Source organism: Thalassophryne amazonica, chromosome 10 (assembly GCF_902500255.1).
Source record: "Thalassophryne amazonica chromosome 10, fThaAma1.1, whole genome shotgun sequence".
Classification (NCBI taxonomy): domain Eukaryota; kingdom Metazoa; phylum Chordata; class Actinopteri; order Batrachoidiformes; family Batrachoididae; genus Thalassophryne; species Thalassophryne amazonica.
In genome coordinates, this window is record NC_047112.1 from 47,428,024 (window position 1) to 47,447,607 (window position 19,584).

The 19,584-nt window shown below is 43.2% G+C and overlaps 1 protein-coding gene across 1 annotated transcript in view; it reads left to right on the forward strand.

Annotated features, from left to right (window-relative positions):
- The first annotated feature begins 458 nt into the window (after positions 1-458).
- Positions 459-19,584, forward strand: part of opa1 (OPA1 mitochondrial dynamin like GTPase) — a 119,850-nt gene continuing 100,724 nt past the window's right edge. Inside the window, 4 exon segments of the mRNA XM_034179956.1 lie at positions 459-644; positions 1,663-1,987; positions 3,077-3,173; positions 5,000-5,107. Of these exon segments, the coding sequence (XP_034035847.1) occupies positions 616-644; positions 1,663-1,987; positions 3,077-3,173; positions 5,000-5,107 (559 nt within the window). The 5' untranslated portion in view covers positions 459-615.

The window sequence follows — 19,584 nt, forward strand, 5'->3', positions numbered from 1 at the left end:
GCTAAAAGTTCAGTTAAAACTTAGATGTTGTGGACATTCACACGACACGTCACGATATAACAATATTTATTTATTTTTGCCAACATTAGTGGTGTATCTTGGAATGAATAAAAATGAGTGACTATCTCGTTCTATTGTTGTGTATGTCAGACATAAAAATAGTTCGGGAAATATTTGGGACAGTTACCATGAACAATTTGATGTAGATTAAGCGGAAAGGGCAAGTTTCAATTTATGGAGAAAAATAACCCGCCTGTATACCTGATTTTAGTCTGGACACAGAAAGGGTAAACTCGGTACAGATCAAACTTTCTGGTACAGGGGTCACTTTTTCAGTCTGTGGCAGGTCGGACTGAACTATAAACACCGCGCGGCTCCGATCTAGCCGCCACCGTTTGCTTTCGTTCGCGACTCGTTTTACCTCGATACTTCGGTTTAAGTGGGTTGTTACGTCACTTCCCATGCGACCACTTTACAGGAAGTAGACTGTCATCTCGTTGTGTCCTTTAGCTGCTGAGCAATTTGCAGGCAAATGTTTTGGAAAGATGACTTAAACTGTGCCTAAAGGGTGTATTTGATATCTGTTCGCGTTAAACTGCTGTCGGTAACAGAACCATGCTCCGTGTTGGGAGCAACATTGCCTGGTAAGTTGTCGTTTATCTTGTAGAACGGTAACTAGACGTGTTTAGCTGCGCTAGCAGCACCTTCCCAGTCATTGTGACAGCGGAGGACAAATCAGTGAAGACCAGCGGCAGCTAAACTGTCCATATTTATCATCTGCACTCATACTCACATCCTTACTGTAAACTGTGAGGCGGCCTGGCCTGTGTGGATTGTTTAGTTTCCAGTCTGGCTAACATAGAAGAGGGGTGACTTGTGTTTTTTTGTTTGTTTTTTGCTTAAGCAGCAAATGCAGCAACAAAATCCATTGTATATCATGACACATTTTGCAGTCATTTTAATCTATGTGTTGCAGTTGAATATGGGGTGTTCATATAGGATTACATTCAGAGCAGTATTTAGGAACTTCCGGAAGTGTCATTCTCATGCCTGCTATGATTACATGTTATCCAATAAGAAACCACTGTGATTATCACAAAATAAAGAGGGACATCATGGCATTGAACCTATACAGGAGTGTAACTAATGAATTTCATGCTCAAAACTTATGCTTACAAACTGAGTTAAAAGAACAACGGGTGCCATACTAATAGGAATTTGCAGTTTGTGTATGATGCCCACCCTTATCTAGCCAAAAACAGAAGGAAATTTGATCAGCCCAAACTATTTTGGTTGTTGCTATTGAAATTGTACATAAACTGCAAACTGCATTTGACACAGCATCCATTTGTATATAAACTACTCAGTATTTATGCACAACATTAACCCTAACCCTAAGATTTGAGGTTAAAATTCACAGTTGCCTCCAATACAGCTTCAATGCCATGATGTCCCTCCCTGTTTATTTCACAATAACCATAGCAGTTTCTTATTAGATGCCATATGTTTGTGGCAGCTCCTTCTGGCCTTCTTTATACTTCTCCATCAGCATTCTCAGAGCAAACACTGCATCTGCAGTGCCCTTTTCAGCACAAAACCATATTGCTACTTGGAGATCTTGACATCTTTTCTATCATTTTCTCTTTTCTCATGTCATGTCAGCATGGGCTGCAGGAACCTGATCCACACCAATATGGGGGTGAGATTTCGGCTACCGCTGCAGAAGCTTCACCCACTTTCCCGGGCCATCCAACACCGTTACTCGGGCAACACCAACTCGCACAGACCACCTCATGTTACAGCTGTCTGGTATTTGACCTCTATGTCCAGGTTGCCCATTCGCCCGCCCAGGCCTCCCCTAGGGTTAAGTAATCCGAGTTACCAACAGAAACGTGGCTTTTTTATTGCTCGTGCAGTTGCCAGGCTGCTGAAGCTCCGTTACATTTTGCTGGGCACGGCAGCAGGAGGAGGATACACTGCTAAAAAGGTGAGTCTTGTGTAGGTATATGTATGAACTTGACACTCTCATCTAAGGCTGCAAATAATGGTTATTTTTTTAATCAGATAATTTATGGATTCTTTATTTAATGAGCACATTATTCTAATTTCCAGTGATGGTAATTTATTGGTTGTTTTATGATAAATGTATTTTTCAGAGTCTCTATCAGTTCTTTTGTTTGGGAGTTTGGTGCATTGTTGAAATGTACATTTTATTATTGCATTTATCTTTTATTATAAGAGTTTATTTTGTTTTGTGCTTTGATTCCTGTGAAAGTCCTGTAGTAATAGTAAGTGTAATTATTAGTAATAACAAATGTGATTTTTCACTATATAAGTCACACAGGTGTGCACATCGCAGGAACTCCCAAACTCATAAAAAACAAACAACAAAAAAACCCCAACAGATTTATACCTCAGAAAATATAGTTGTCAAATAATCCTTCTGGTAATTTGCCAGTATAGAATAACCATAACTTCAACCATCAATCTTTCAGCATGTTATTCAGATTTAATGAATAATTTAATAAATAATAATTACAAATAAATAAATAAATAAATACATAAAATAAATAAAAAACCCAAAATAAAAAGAATAAAGTACCAAGAGTAAGACAGCACCCAGATGTTGCACACAGGCCTGTGTTTGCTTGAGACATAAAATACAATTTTAATGTGAAATATATGAATGAAGGAACCATTTCAAACTTGAAGTTTTACAGAAAGAAACTATTTGTGACAAAAGTTAAGATTTACAGTACACACTGTGGGCCCAATTAGGTTTGGTGGTGTTTACTGTATTCTGCCTGAAGAGGGGATGGGCGGATGCATGAACACATTTCGAGTATTGCGTCCTGGTAACAGCCACCCCTCTGTATATTTCAAAGTAGTTTTAAAACACCGCAGCCAGTTATTGTGTCATTTAAGTCTTGAAGTGGTCTGTCACAATGTTGATTCTTCAGTATCAAACTGTACTAATAATTAGTGCAGTTTGTAGTAGTAGAAAAAACGTTCTATATTGTTGCAAATGTGTACGAGTATTTATGACAGGGTATTTTTTTTTTTTTTTTACCTTTAGACCTATGATGAGTGGAAGAACCTTCTGCCTGATTTCAGTCAGTATAGCTGGATTATTCCTGATTCTGTCTGGGAACTGAAAGAGCAAATTGATTTTGGTAAGTGTTTCTCACATCTGTGTTTTTATTCCTGAAATGAACACAGTTAATGTTTTGTTCTCCTCTGCTAAAATTTGAGTTAACCATTATTTGCGTAAAAAATCACTGTCAAAAATTCTAATAAAGCTGAAATATTTAATGTGATTTGCAGTGCTAAAATAATGTAACATAACAGTGATGCTGTTGTTGCCCATTCGGCTGCTTCCGTTATTGTTCGGGGTCACCACAACGGATACAGCCAGATCCGCACTGGTATTTGGATGTCCTTCCTGACGCAACTCCAGTTTTACCTGGAGAAACACACACAGTCGCTGGTGAATGAATTTTATTCATCAGATTACATCAAGGTAAATATTTTAGCCATATAAGATATTGAGAATATGAAAAATAAAATTATTACAGATTGTATAGTAAACAGCCTCTGTGTTTCTAGAGTCGTCTTGACAGATTTTACTGCAACAACTTTGTGTTGAAACTACAAAGCAAATTTTGGATGGAAAGAGAGACAGTTCCATCATGAATAAATTCAAGAGGATCTCTTTAGTGGAGAAAAACCAAAATGGTGATTTATTTATTTAATTTTTTTTTAATTTTTTTTTTTTTTAAATCATAGTATATACGAAAAACTGACACCATTTAAAGTCTCTTACAATTGCACATCTTGTTATATTATGTATTGTTCACAGAACAGGCAGCAGTATTGTTGATAACTTCATTGTTGGTTGACATGATACAAGTTATTTCATGCAAGTAAAGCCTGGGAGCTTGCACTGGTGCTGTGCTTTGCTGCATTCATGACACCATGGGTCCTGAATGGCAACCACCCAGGGACACAACTGGTCGATTCCCACATTTCTAAAATAACCATCTATCTGCTGCAGCGAGGTGAAACATGGATGCCCCCTTGGCCTTCTCTGGGTACTGGGGATACTCTGGAACCTGTGTGCTCGATTATGCATAGAGAAATGGGCCACATCACCAAAATGTCTCACAAATCTATCAGAATTTATCTTTGGGATGAATTTACTTCAAACAGTCTACATGAAGACTCAATACGTATGTATATGTTTTGACCTAGCATGCAAAATATGCATTTTATGGCTTCTGTTATATGGGCATGAAATACTCATGATGAGAAAATAATGATAAACTTTTATTGTGCTTGTGGAAGTCAAATATTGATATGAAAAACCTTTAAGTGACATTTTGAACTGCACATAAATTGTAGGTACCCCAGAAATACTGATGTCAGTGGGCTGAAAAATCCTTATAACCTTTGCCATTCACATAGAGGAATAAGAATAAAATTTAATTCCAAGTCAGTGTTTTTGAGAACTGAAACTGACATTGGTGATTGTTAATGAATGGTAGATACAGCTTTACTTGCGTAAGACACTATCACTTGTGTTAGAAAAGCACACATTATTAATTTCAAATGTTTGGATAAGTGTAAAGATGGGACAGTAACAGTCCAATGCAAATATGTGCTTTTATGAAATAGTAATAATATTGCATTCTAATCTATGTGACAGACTGTATTATAGGCCCATCGTCTGACTAAAATGAGCTAGCAAATGGGACTGAGAATGAATGAATGACTCATGGATTGCACCAAATTGCATGCAATATTTCAATATTTGCTGGGGGAGGTCCTCCAGACCCTCCTCTAGGTGCTGCGGGCCTTGTGAGGTCATGAACAAAATTTTCAGGGTCCCCCCCCAAGCCCTACATCACTGAATATAGAAATGAAGAAAAAGTATATTGTGAGGTAGGAGACTCACTTTTGCTTTATTTTACATGTGTCCTATCTTCTCTTTTGACCACAGAGAAATTGACCAAAGCTCTACCAGACAGGGAGGACCTGGCCAAGCTCTTACCTGACTTTGACAAAATAGGAGAGAATTTCTCCTTCCTCAAAAGTATCCTGACCTCGGGTGAGTGTACACTGAAACATCAACTTCACCTTCAAACAGTAACTTTTGTCAGTAATTTGACAAAATAAATAATAAAACTTATATATGGTAATAACATTTGACTACCAAAGCAAAGAAAATCTTCAGTGAGCAAGTTTGTAGTGCTACAGTGGTGATAAAATGGTGTTAAAAATATAATGTCTGATAACAGACTCTGTGATGTCATCATTCTCCTCTTTCCTAATTCTTTGCTCCAGCTTTACTGGTCATGTTCTCTAATTCAGGTGACGCTGTATGTTCATTTGTTGCTGGAACACTCCTGAGTACTTGCTGCCTCATGATCAATATCATATCAACATATCATGAATGTGATACACACCATGTGGTGGCAGAAATGCGCAAAAACCATTCTTATCCAATTGTGAGATCAGTTCAGTAGAAACAGGAAGAAAAAAAAGCATTGGTCCATTTGCAGATTGTTCTACAAGTGTGAAAACATGATGCAGTTGTGCTAAATGATGAAAACTAACACAAACAAATCAAGTCATGTCTGGGAGCATGGACTGGTAGCCGCATTTTGCAGAATCCATCATACTATGGAATCAACCTGAGACCTTGGTTGCAACCACCCAAGCAGATGTAGGTTCATCCTGATGCCCCGAAAGTACTCATGTATGGCCTTGTCCTGTTGCAGTTGTCATCAGCACTGAAGCACCTGTGCACTGGACCATGCTCAGGGAAGTGTGCCACATTACTGTAAGGTCATAGACTTCCCTTCACCATGCAAGTAGTATATCTCATTTGAGTCTCCCTAACACCCCGTTTACACAGAGTCCATGACCGAAGTGCAATCAAAAAATGACCTCTGTGCACCTGTGATGGACTGCTGCCATGCCCCGATGTTGTCTTGTTGTCCACACTTCATGACGTTTGTTTACACTGTGCCCTGACCTGGTGTCGCCAACCGAGCAGTCCCCCCTAAAAATTGGTCCACCCTGCCTTCACTGTGCATGTGTCAATTCCGTGCGTCAGCTGCGGTTCACTGATTATCACCTCGTTTCTGCTTAAAACTGCACTCCAGTCATCATCTATCTCAGCGACAGATATCTGAAGCTTTTGTACAAGAATCATTTCCACATAAATTCAGTATTATTTCATAATAAAAGACTGAGGAAGCGATCAGAGCGCAGCAGCCAGACGAGCTGCTGTTGCTGCGTTCGCTGTGCCTCCGTCATTTCAAAATCGGTGAATTGTCAGTAGCGATTCACCGATTATTGCCTCGTTTATGCTTAAAACCGACTTTAGAAAAATATGAGGTTTTAACTTGTCATCTGGTGGTGAATAATCACATTATTCCCTTTGATCGCTTTGGGTGTAGAGACTCTGTCTCAGACGAGCTGCTGTGGTCCCAAATGACACATGCACAGTGAAGGCAGGGCCGATCAATTTTTAGGGGGGGCTGTTCGGTCTGTAACACTGGAACTCTGCTGAAACTGATCTCTCACGTGAGTCACAGACCGCGAGACGGCGTGAGATTTACAGCTGTGAAACAACGACGAGTTGTCATCTTAGGTCACTGGTCCAAGTCTCACAATCACACGTTACGATTGTAAAACATCAAGACACTAAAGACTTGTACTTTTGTTATCCTGTTAAAATATCAGCATTGCCAAACGTGTCAGGACAACGACTTAACATCTCTGCTCCTCTTCCGTAATATTACTTTGATTATGGATTCTTATTAGCTTGTAGCTAGTAGGCTAGCCACTGTAGCCACAGCAGCAGTGTATATGCTTGTGTCAAGTCAAATGTGATGCGTCTCTGCATTGCCCTACGTTCCCTTTTACTCCGTCCACACCACCCACCCACCTAGTAATGGTGCATCAATTTTAAAAGTCATTACAAGTTTTTACACAAGAGATTTTACCAAATTTTTGAAAGTTTTCACCTACCTACTGATACAAGCGAAGTGCCGCGCAGCGACACGAAGCTCACTCTTATGGGAGACGAAGGCACAAACCGGAAATGGCACAAAACAATCCGGAAATGGCACATAAAAATCTGCCCACTGGGGGAAAAGCCACAAACCGGGCAACATTGTCGTAAAAAGCCACAGACCGATGGTAGACGAATCCACAAACCGGAAATGACATTGTGAGATACTGAAGAGCTTTGCTCATTCATGTCTGTGACATATACATATTATTATTCATGGTGCTTTGTTGTATAAGGAGAGTGAATTTATTTTAGCTTAACAGTTCGCTAACATTTTTTGCTGGCATAGTGAGTAAAGCTTAACAGTCAAAAATGTTTGTAAAACTTAAAGTCATACATGTCAGTTCCTGTCTGTTATGTGTCTTGCAACAGTCGGGCCTCAGCCCTGGAGCTCAGCCCTTCCCCAGCAGAAGAGGACGTGGCAGCTGCCAGCTGCTGCAAGCAAGTGTCATTTACTTTTCACACAGAAACACAGACGGTGGCAGAAGACATCAAACGCAAGGCACTTTTCACTCATGGTCACAACATAACTCTTCACCAAACTAACTACACTACTTGAAATATATAAACACAACAAATCTGTAACACTAACAACACTGCTAAACTAACATGTACTACAGTAATAATGATAAAAAACAAACCCAGAACTCCCATAATGCATTGCAGCAACAATCAAGTGTGTCGGCTTTAAAGACAGTGTGTACATGCAAATCTTTACTTTTAAAAGTGAAAAGACTTCTGGAGTTTCACTCACGGTTTCATTTATAGACAAAACTAATTCCAGACAGTTTATCAACATTAAAGGCAACTCTGTCATTTTTACAAAGTGAAAATATAGCACACACAGTGAGGGAAATAAGTATTTGATCCCCTGTCAGTTTTGCAGGTTTTCCCACCTACAAAGAATGGAGAGTTCTGTAATTTTTATTATAGATACACTGCAACTGTGAGAGACAGAATCTAAAATAAATCCAGAAAATCACATTGTCTGATTTTTAAATAATTAATTTGCATTTTATTGCACAAATAAGTATTTGATCCCCTAGAAAAACAGACCTTAACAATTGGTACAGAAACATTTGTCTGCCATTACAGAGGTCAGATGTTTCCTGTAGTTCTTGACCAAGTTTTCACACACTGCAACAGGGATTTTGGTCCACTCCTCCAATGCAGATATTCTCCAAATCTTTCAGGTTTGGAGTTTCAGCTCCCTCCAAAGATTTTCAGTTGAGTTCAGGTCTGGAGACTGGCCAGGCCACTCCAGGACCTTGAAATGCTTCTTACAGAGCCCCTCCTCAGTTGCCCTGGCTGTGTGTTTTGGTTCATTGTCATGCTGAAGACTCAGCCATGACCCATCTTCAATGCTCTTACTGAGGGAAGGAGGTTGTTTGCCAAAATCTCACAATACATGACCCCATCCATCCTCCCTTCAATACGGTGCAGTCGTCCTGTCCCCTTTGCAGAAGAGCACCCCCAGAGTATGACGTTTCCACCCCCATGCTTCACGGTTGGGATGATTTTCTTGGGGTTGTTCTCATCCTCCAAACATGGTAAGTGGAGCTGATTCCAAAAAGCTCTATTTTGGTCTCATCTGACCACATGACCTTCTCCCATGCCTCCTCTGGATCATCCAGATGGTCACTGATGAACTTCAAACAGGCCTGGACATGTGCTGGCTTGAGCAGGGGGACCTTGCTGCCCTGCAGGATTTTAAACCATGACAGCATCATGTGTTACTAATGTAATCTTTGTGACTGTGGTCCCAGCTCTCTTCAGGTCATTGACCAGGTCCTCCTGTATATTTCTGAGCTTTCTCAGAATCATCCTTACCCCACAAAATGAGATCTTGCATGGAATCCCAGACCAAGTGAGATTGACAGTCATCTTGTGTTTCTTCCACTTTCTAATAAATAATCATAACAGTTGTTGTCTTCTCACCAAGCTGCTTGCCTGTTGTCCTGTAGTCCATCCCAGCATTGTGCAGGTCTACAGTTTTGTCCCTGGTGTCCTTAGACAGCTCTTTGGTCTTGGCTATGGTGGACAGATTGGAGTGTGAGTCATTGAGTGTGTGGACAGGTGTCTTTTATACAGATAACAAGTTCAAACAGGTGCAATTAATACAGGTAAAGAGTGCAGAATAAGAGGGCTTCTTAAAGAAAAATTAACAGGTCTGTGAGAGCCAGAATTCTTGCTGGTTGGTAGGGGATCAAATACTTATTTCATGCAATAAAATGCAAATTAATTATTTAAAAATCATACAATGTGATTTTCTTGATGTATTTATTTATTTGTTTTTTAGATTTTGACTCTCACAGTTGAAGTGTACGATAAAAATTACTCACCTCTCCATTCTTTGCAGGTGGGAAAGGCTACAAAACTGACAGGGGATTAAATACTTATTCCCCCACTGTATGTTAAAGTAATGTGCAAATTCTGAAGGTTTGAGTGCTAACCGACATATGTGCCAAAAGGCATTACGGGAAATAAGCCTCCTCTCATCACCCCCCCCCCCCCCCCCCCCCCCCCCCGTCAAAATGCATAGAACACTGCCATCTACTGGATGGAAGTATGACTAGCGACCAAGATATTTGTGAATCTCAAATGCAGTTTTGGGCTCAGAATGTCTCAGTATTGCATAAGTGAGCAAAGCGATGAATGCGTGTGATCAGTAATGCACACTTCACAAACAACATTTTAATTGTTGGAAATGCCTCTTTTTTGTGAAAAAAAAATTACATATTTACAAATACACATTTATTTGTAAAAGCCAACACACAAGTTGCAACTCAGAAATTTGTGTTTGTGGATCACAAAACACGTTTGCAAATCACCTTCTCTGCATTTGCAGGTATTAATGAGACATAATTGTCTCATTATTGAAATAATTGTCTTTTCACTTAAAGATTTGCATGTACACGCTGTCTTTAAAGCAGACACACTGTTGTGAAAAGTGTAGGAACACGGACCCACAACAGGGGGCGCAAATGAACGGACAATGGAATAAGCCAAATATAACAATTTAATGTTGTGAATGTGCACAACAGAGCAACAGACAACACAATTGAGATCACCAGTCAAATAAGTTGCGGTGGTGTGTGAGCAGGCTCGAGGATAGGAGACGCCTGTCCAGAAAAGAGCCGGATCCCACACGCCTTCCACTCCACTGGACCTGAAGCAATCCTGGAGCAGCCAAGCACTGGGTCCCCAGGTGGCCACTGCCTCTGGCTGTCAGATTGGGTACTGCTGGCAGAAAGAACAGACAGGTGATGGTGGGTGTATGAACACCCAGCAAACAGTTCAACACGAAGGTGAAAGCACCTCCACCTCTCAATCACGGAGTTTGTACAGATCCTGCAGTAACAATTAACAGTCTGCAAACTCAGAATACTGTCAGTACGTACAGAAGTAAAAACGTTACTACTGTATAAATCAAAGGCTGAGACGTTTACTTAACGGTAGACGATTTTTCGGCAGTGAGGTGAAGATGCTGCCCGGCTCTTATGGAGGTGTGGATGATGATGATGAGTGACAGCTGGTGTTGTAGATGAGTGACAGCTGCCACTCCCGGTGCTCCGGCGCCCTCACGTGCCTGAAGCCTGCACTTCAGGCAGGACGCCCTCTGGTGGTGGGCCAGCAGTACCTCCTCTTCAGTGGCCCACACAACAGGACCCCCCCTCAACGGGCACCAGGTTTGTCCGGATGTCAGCGGTAGAAGTCGGCCAGGCGGGCCGGGTCCAGGATGAAGCTTCTCTTCACCCAGGAGCGCTCTTCGGGTCCATAACCCTCCCAGTCCACCAGATACTGGAATCCCCGGCCCTTACGACGAACGTCCAGGAGCCGGCGAACTGTCCACACAGGCTCCCCGTCGATGATCCGGGCAGGAGGCGGCGCCGGTCCGGGGGCACAGAGGGATGAGGTGTGGTGAGGCTTGACCCGGGAGACATGGAATACAGGATGGATCCGCGGTGAAGCTGAGGCTGCCAGCTTCACTGTGGATCCATCCTGTATTCCATGTCAGGACTGAGGACCTTAACGATGGGGAAAGGGCCAATGTACCGATCCTTCAGCTTGTGGGACTCCACCTGTAATGGGATGTCCTTTGTAGACAGCCAAACCTCCTGCCCGGGCTGGTATGCAGGGGCCGGGGACCGCCGGCGGTCTGCATGGGCCTTGGCCCTTGTCCGGGCTTTGAGCAGGGCAGAGCGGGCAGAGCGCCACACCCGACGGCACCGCCTCAGATGGGCCTGGACCGAGGGCACCCCGACCTCTCCCTCTACTAGCGGGAACAATGGGGGCCGGTACCCCAAACACACCTCAAAGGGGGAGAGGCCGGTGGCAGACGAGACTTGACTGTTGTGTGCGTACTTGATCCAGGCCAGATGGTTACTCCAGGCCGTCGGGTGCGCCGAGGTCACAGTCCCCTGTAGTCAATGCATGGACGGAGTCCGCCGTCTTTTTTGCCCACAAAAAAGAAACCTGCACCCATTGGGGAGGTGGAGTTCCGGATCAACCCGGCAGCTAAGGAGTCCCGGATGTAGGTCTCCATTGATTCGCGCTCAGGACGAGAGAGGTTGTACAGCCTGCTGGACGGGTACTCAGTGCCTGGGATCAAATCAGTGGCACAATCGTATGGATGGTGCGGGGGAAGAGTGAGTGCCAGATCTTTGCTGAAGACGTCAGCAAGATCATGGTACTCCTCAGGCACTGCTGACAGATTGGGGGGGGACTCTAACCTCCTCATTAGCTGTCACACCAGGTGGAACCGAGGATCCTAAACATTCCCGGTGGCAGGTGTCGCTCCACTGCATCACTACCCCAGACGGCCAATCAATCCGGGGATTGTGCTTTAATATCCATGGAAACCCCAAAATCACTCGGGAGGTAGAAGGTGTTACATAAAACACAATCTCCTCCCTGTGATTTCCAGACACCACCAATGTCACTGGTTGTGTCTGATGTGTGATTAATGGGAGAAGGGTGCCATCTAGTGCCCGTACCTTCAATGGGGAAGGTAGTGCCACTAGAGGGAGCCCTACCTCCCTAGCCCATCTGCTGTCCAGCAGATTCCCTTCAGACCCCGTGTCCACCAGTGCTGGGGCCTGAAGGGTAAGATCCCCACAAAGGATCGTTACTGGGATGCGTGCTGATCTACGGGCTTTTCCCGCGTGGATGTTATGACCCACCCTTAACCCAGTCTCTAAGGGCGGACGTTGAAGTTTAACCGTTTGGGGCGGTTTCTTTGTATGTGCTCATCAGAGCCACAGAAAAAACACTCCCCGCGAGCCAGCCTCCGTTGTCTGTCATGTGATTTTACTTTGGCCCTGCTCGTGTCCATAGCTTCGTCAGCAGGGGGAGCTGTGGTTCCACAGGGCTCTCTGACTGTGGAGCGTGGAGACGGCGACACCCTTTCGGACCCGGAAGGAAGAGGGACGGCTCGTACCCGGCCACGCCCTTCGCCCCGCTGCCGACGGTGTTCTTCTAACCAGTTGTCTAACCGTATAACCAGGTCAACAAGCCCGTCAAAATCCCGCGGCTCATCCTTAGCCAGCAGGTGCTCCTTCAGGACCGGAGACAGTCCGTTTACGAAGGTGGCGCAGAGTGCAATGTTATTCCAGCCGGACCTCGCAGCTGTGATGCGGAAGTCGACGGCGTGCTCGGCTGCACTCTGATGTCCCTGTCTCATAGACAGCAGCACAGTCGAAGCGGTCTCGCCTCTGTTGGGGTGATCAAACACTTGTTTAAACTCCCTCACAAACCCAGTATATGTTGTTAGGAGCCGTGAGTTTTGCTCCCAGAGCGCCGTAGCCCAGGCGCGTGCCTCTCCTCGAAGCAAATTGATGACATAAGCCACCCGGCTGGCATCCGACGCGTACATGACGGGACGTTGTGCAAAGACGAGCGAGCACTGCATTAAGAAGTCCGCGCACGTCTCGACACAACCTCCGTACGGTTCCGGTGGGCTTATGTATGCTTCAGGGGATGAGGGGGGGTTCGCTGAATCACCACTGGAACATCTGTATTTTGTGCTCGGTTGGCTGGAGGAGGCGCTGCAGCAGCGCTTGGAGTGCGCGCTTCCACCTGGGCGGTGAGAGCCTCCATCCTCCGATTGAGTATGACGTTCTGCTCGGTTACTAAATCCAACCGAGCAGTGAAGGCGGTTAAGATTTGCTGCAGCTCTCCTAACACGCCTCCTGCCGACGCCTGTGCACCCTGTGTTTCCATTGGGGTTCAAGCGATGGTTGACGCCCCTCGGGATCCATGACGCTGGCCGAGAAATCCTGTTGTGAAAAGTGTAGGAACACGGACCCACAACAGGGGGCGCAAATGAACGGACAATGGAATAAGCCAAATATAACAATTTAATGTTGTGAATGTGCAGAACAGAGCAACAGACAACACAATTGAAATCACCAGTCAAATAAGTTACGGTGGTGTGTGAGCAGGCTCGAGGATAGGAGACGCCTGTCCAGAAAAGAGCCGGATCCCACACGCCTTCCACTCCACCGGACCTGAAGCAATCCTGGAGCCGCCAAGCACTGGGTCCCCAGGTGGCCACTGCCTCCTGCTGGCAGAAAGAACAGACAGGTGATGGTGGGTGTATGAACACCCAGCAAACAGTTCAACACGAAGGTGAAAGCACCTCCACCTCTCAATCACGGAGTTTGTACACATCCTGCAGTAACAATTAACAGTCTGCAAACTCAGAATACTGTCAGTACGTACAGAAGTAAAAACGTTACTACTGTATAAATCAAAGGCTGAGACGTTTACTTAACGGTAGACGATTTTTCGGCAGTGAGGTGAAGATGCTGCCCGGCTCTTATGGAGGTGTGGATGATGATGATGAGTGACAGCTGGTGTTGTAGATGAGTGACAGCTGCCACTCCCGGTGCTCCGGCGCCCTCACGTGCCTGAAGCCCGCACTTCAGGCAGGACGCCCTCTGGTGGTGGGCCAGCAGTACCTCCTCTTCAGCGGCCCACACAACACACACTGTCGATTGTTGCTGCAATTAACTATGGGAGTTCGGTGTATGTTTTTTTTTATTATTATGATTTTAGTACATGTTAGTTTAGCAGTGTTATAGATTTGTTGTGTTTTTATAGTTCAAGTAGTGTACTTAGTTTGGTGAACAGTTATATTGTAACCATCAGTGAAAAGTGTCTTCTGCCACTGTCTATGTTTTTGTGTGTGAAAAGTAAATGATACTTTTTTGCAGCAGCCGGCAGGGTGCATAAAGACAAAAGCTCTGGCTCGTTGTTTGTTTTGGATTTGTGATTGCCTATGAATTTACTCAGAAGCCCCTGCGATGCTTAAACTCTAAACTGACAATCAGTAGCCGACAGTGTACTAAGTCAATACTAAAAGTTAGTTGTTAGCTGTAACTGCAGCTAAATTGTTTAGAGTTATAAAAGTTAACTTTTCAGTTAGCGGCTTAGCAGTTATCAAAGCTAACTTTTCGGTTAGCTGTGCCCATCACTGGCGAAATGATAATGTGTTCTTTAATTAATGATGTACAGAGGGCAAGTATAATAAACCGTGGCTTCAGCCTGTGTCTTCTCACTTTCACTGATTGCTATTTTTAATCTTGTTATTCTTATCAGACGTGGCACAAACTGTATGAACACAACTGCACACGACTGATAGAGTTCAAAAAGGGGTTTAATGGGTACAACAGGCAGGTGGTCGGTACACGTGTGGTCCAGCAGCGTGGCAGACGTAGCAGACAGACGAGAGACTTAGGCATAGTCAAAAAAACAGGCACAGGTCAAAATACCAATAAGCAAGACAAAATTAGGCATGGGATGGAGGCTGGAAAGTGACACAGTGAGTAGTGAGACTGTGAGGGTATTAATAGGGAGGAGATGAATCAAGGTAATGTGAAGCAGGTGCGTGGAACGTTCTGGAAAGGGGTGTGGTTTTGTGAATCAAAGAAGAGGGAAGAAAGGCAAGAGTGTGCGAGAGGGCAAAACAAAGTGGTGCAAAGCAAGAGAAGTAAGTGACAGAAAAACTAACTGAAAAATGTGAAGTGCTCAAGACAAACAAATACGAATGTGAGCAAAACTACAGTTTTGTCCCTGATGTCTCTTACTGTGACTGGTCTAGGAAAGGGGGAAAAAAAACAAGAAACCTAATATAAAACCAAACTAGTACGGCACTGATACTGACTGAGACATAAAAGTGAAAACAATACAATACATGATGATGACAAACAAACGACTGGTATAAAAGAGAATAAGAAACCCAGTGACTACAGAATACTGCAATAAATATAACAAAATAACTGATAAACAGAAAATGCAATAAATAAGTGGAACATAATCAGATAAGCAACACTGAAGATAAATAATAACAAAACCCTGTGACTAAAGCATAATATAATAAACATAATGAAACTAAAACTAAAGCAACATAAGGGACCAAGAGTGAAAGCAAATAATAAACAAAGAAAAACTAAATACGTGGCAAAGAAAAGATACACAGAGACTAAAAGAAACAAAACCAATCATAACTGAAGCATGACCATGGCAACCTGACATAATATAAATGAAACACAGAAGATTTAGAACCTGGAGCACCCAAAACCTAGGACATGAATCCATCATGGGCAGGCGCATGACAATTCTGAATAAATATCCAGTCCAATCCAAACTATTCATGATGTATGGAAAGTAACAGTCCATTCTTGGGTTGAACTTTTGTATTATAGTAATAACTAATGTATTACTAATGTAATAACTAAAGTTTTACAACATGGTGATTTGTCTACCTGAAACCTGTCTGTCATCACTATTTCAGTTGACTCTCCCTTAAAACCTGTACAGGCATAAAAACCTCTAAGTTCAGCAATGGATTACATCTCATGTTTTACAACCCCAGTTCCAATGAAGTTGGGAAGTTGTGTAAAATGTAAATAAAAACAGAATGCCGCTGCCTTCTCTGGGTCCGAGGTCATTTGAAATGGACAGACGCAAAGTGGAAAAGTGTGCTGTGGTCTGAGTCCACATTCACATTGTTTTTGTAAATGATGGACGTCGTGTCCTCCGGACAAAAGAGGAAAAAGACCACCCAGATTGTTACCAGCGCAAAGTTCAAAAGCCAGCATCTGTGATGGTATGGGGTGTGTTAGTGCTCATGGCATGGGCAACTTACACATCTGTGATGGCACCATCAATGCTGAAAGGTACATCCAGGTTTTGGAGCAACACATGCTGCCATCCAAGCAACGTCTTTTTCAGGGACGTCCCTGCTTATTTCAGCAAGACAAGGCAAAGCCACATTCTGCACATGTTAGAACAGCGTGGCTTCGTAGTAAAAGAGTGCGGGTATTAGACTGGCCTGCCTGCAGCCCAGACCTGTCGCCCATTGAAAATGTGTGGTGCATTTTTAAAAAAAAATATTTATAATTTTTTCAAATAATAGGAGAAAACACACAAACAAACAAACAAGGCTCAGATGCATGACAGTTACAAATGATTACAGATTCACAATGTCAAAATGATGCAGAAATGGACCCCAGATTCTAAAAAAGATGTCCATCGAACTAAAACGGAGTTTCTCCATTTGAATTATGGTCATCATTTCACTGACCCAAAGCTGAAATGAAGGAGGAACAGGGGACTTCCAATCTCTCAGTATCAGTCTTTTAGCAACCACCAATCCAAGATCCAGGGATTTTCGAATATTGGCAGGCAGAGATCTCAGACTCTGCGTGCAACCAAAAATAACCAGTCCAGGTTCCGGTTGCAGGTTCATTTTATATGCTCGGGGAAACCAGTCAAATATTTTTGACCAAAACACTGTCAGAGAAGAGCAGGACCAGAAAGTGTGAGATAGTGTACCATCAGAAATCTTACACCTGTCACACACTGGAGAAACCGAGGGATAGATTCTGTGCAATTTGGCTTTTGAGTAATGTAAGCGGTGAACAATTTTGAACTGGATTAATTGGTGCCTGCTGTTCAAAGAACAAGTATGAATGTTAGACAGACATGCGCTTCACCTGGAATCAGACAACTCTATACCCAGTTCACCACACCAGGTATCCCTGATTTTTCCAGTTAGTGCAACAGTGCGATCATCAAGCAGGTGCACAATTTTTGTAATCAAGTGTTTGGAGTCAGAAGGGCTATTAAAAATGTCAAAAAAATCATGCTCGATTGGGAAATTTTTTAAATTTTCAAATTTTATTTGGGCATAATGCCGGACCTGCAGGTACCGAAAAAATTGTGAATTGGACAAAGTATACTTTTCTTTCAGTTGATCAAATGATGCAAATTTACTGTCAATGTATAAATCTTTGATAGACACCAAGCCCCTCTGTCTCCAAACACAAAAAGACTTGTCATGCCAAGGAGGCATAAAACCATGATTAAAACATATAGGAACCTGTACTGATGTTTCTGGTAATGACAAAAAGCTCCTAATTTGGTTTAAAATTCTTACTGACTGCCTTAAGGGAAAAGATAGACTCTTATGAAACTCTGAATTCTCAAACTTTGAAAATAGCATAGCTGGCAGAGAGGAATTGTTCACACAGTTGGCTTCCATTTTAACCCACACTGGTGTTGTTGGGGTCTGAGTATCTTGCAGGCCCTGTCGCCAAAAAAATCAACGCTCTGATATTAGCAGCCCAGTAGTAGCGTTTAAACACCGGGAGGCCCAGTCCCCCCTCCGTTCTAGGTTTCTGTAAATGTATTTTTGAGATCCTGGCATTTCTGCCATTCCAGATATAAGATAAGATAACTGAGTCTAAATCTTTAAAGAAGGCAGCAGTAAGGTAGATTGGGAGATTCTGGCATAAATATAAAAATCTAGGAAGAGAGACCATTTTTATACGCCCCACCATAGACAGAGGTAGAAGTTTCCAGCATTCAATATTCTGCTTTAAGCCTGATATAAATTCCATAAAATTCAATTTAAATATCAACTTTGGGTCCTTAGGTATAAACAGGCCTAAGTACACTCAACAAAAATATAAACGCAACACTTTTGGTTTTGCTCCCATTTTGTATGACATGAACTCAAAGATCTAAAACTTTTTCCACATACAGAATATCACCATTTCCCTCAAATATTGTTCACAAACCAGTCTAAATCTGTGATAGTGAGCACTTCTCCTTTGCTGAGATAATCCATCCCACCTCACAGGTGTGCCATATCAAGATGCTGATTAGACACCATGATTAGTGCACAGGTGTGCCTTAGACTGCCCACAATAAAAGGCCACTCTGAAAGGTGCAGTTTTATCACACAGCACAATGCCACAGATGTTGCAAGATTTGAGGGAGCGTGCAATTGGCATGCTGACAGCAGGAATGTCAACCAGAGCTGTTGCTCGTGTATTGAATGTTCATTTCTCTACCATAAGCCGTCTCCAAAGGCGTTTCAGAGAATTTGGCAGTACATCCAACCAGCCTCACAACCGCAGACCACGTGTAAGCACACCAGCCCAGGACCTCCACATCCAGCATGTTCACTTCCAAGATTGTCTGAGACCAGCCACTCGGACAGCTGCTGAACAATCGGTTTGCATAACCAAAGAATTTCTGCACAAACTGTCAGAAACCATCTCAGGGAAGCTCATCTGCATGCTCATCGTCCTCATCGGGGTCTCGACCTGACTCCAGTTCGTCATCGTAACCGACTTGAGTGGGCAAATGCTCACATTCGCTGGCGTTTGGCATGTTGGAGAGGTGTTCTCTTCACGGATGATGCGAAGGAGATGTGTTGCACTGCATGAGGCAAATGGTGGTCCAGATACTGACTGGTATCCCCCCCCCAATAAAACAAAACTGCACCTTTCAGAGTGGCCTTTTATTGTGGGCAGTCTAAGGCACACCTGTGCACTAATCATGGTGTCTAATCAGCATCTTGATATGGCACACCTGTGAGGTGGGATGGATTATCTCAGCAAAGGAGAAGTGCTCACTATCACAGATTTCGACTGGTTTGTGAACAATATTTGAGGGAAATGGTGATATTGTGTATGTGGAAAAAGTTTTAGATCTTTGAGTTCATCTCGTACAAAATGGGAGCAAAACCAAAAGTGTTGCGTTTATATTTTTGTTGAGTATAAGTGAAATAGTTGTCAGTTATTTTGAATGGAACCCCTTGCAGAAAACCTGGCGAATACACCTTGGAAAGAGGCATGAACTCACTTTTGGACCAATTGATCATGTAGCCCGATATTTTACCAAAAGATGTAATTAAATTGAGTACAACCGGAATAGAGTCCTCAGAATTACGCAAATACAGAATTACGTCATCGGCGTACAAGCTGATGCGCGTTTCTATGTCTTCGATCTGAAGTCCCTTCACTTGTGGGTGGGTTCTTATTGTTTCAGCTAGCGGTTCCAGAGAAATCGCGAAGAGAGCCGGTGACAGCGAACAGCCCTGTTCGCTGCAAAGAAAACGGGGCCGAACGGTCTCCATTTGTCAGTACAGAACACATTGGTTTTGCATAAATCAGTTTCACCCAGGATATACAAGTCTGACCAAAACC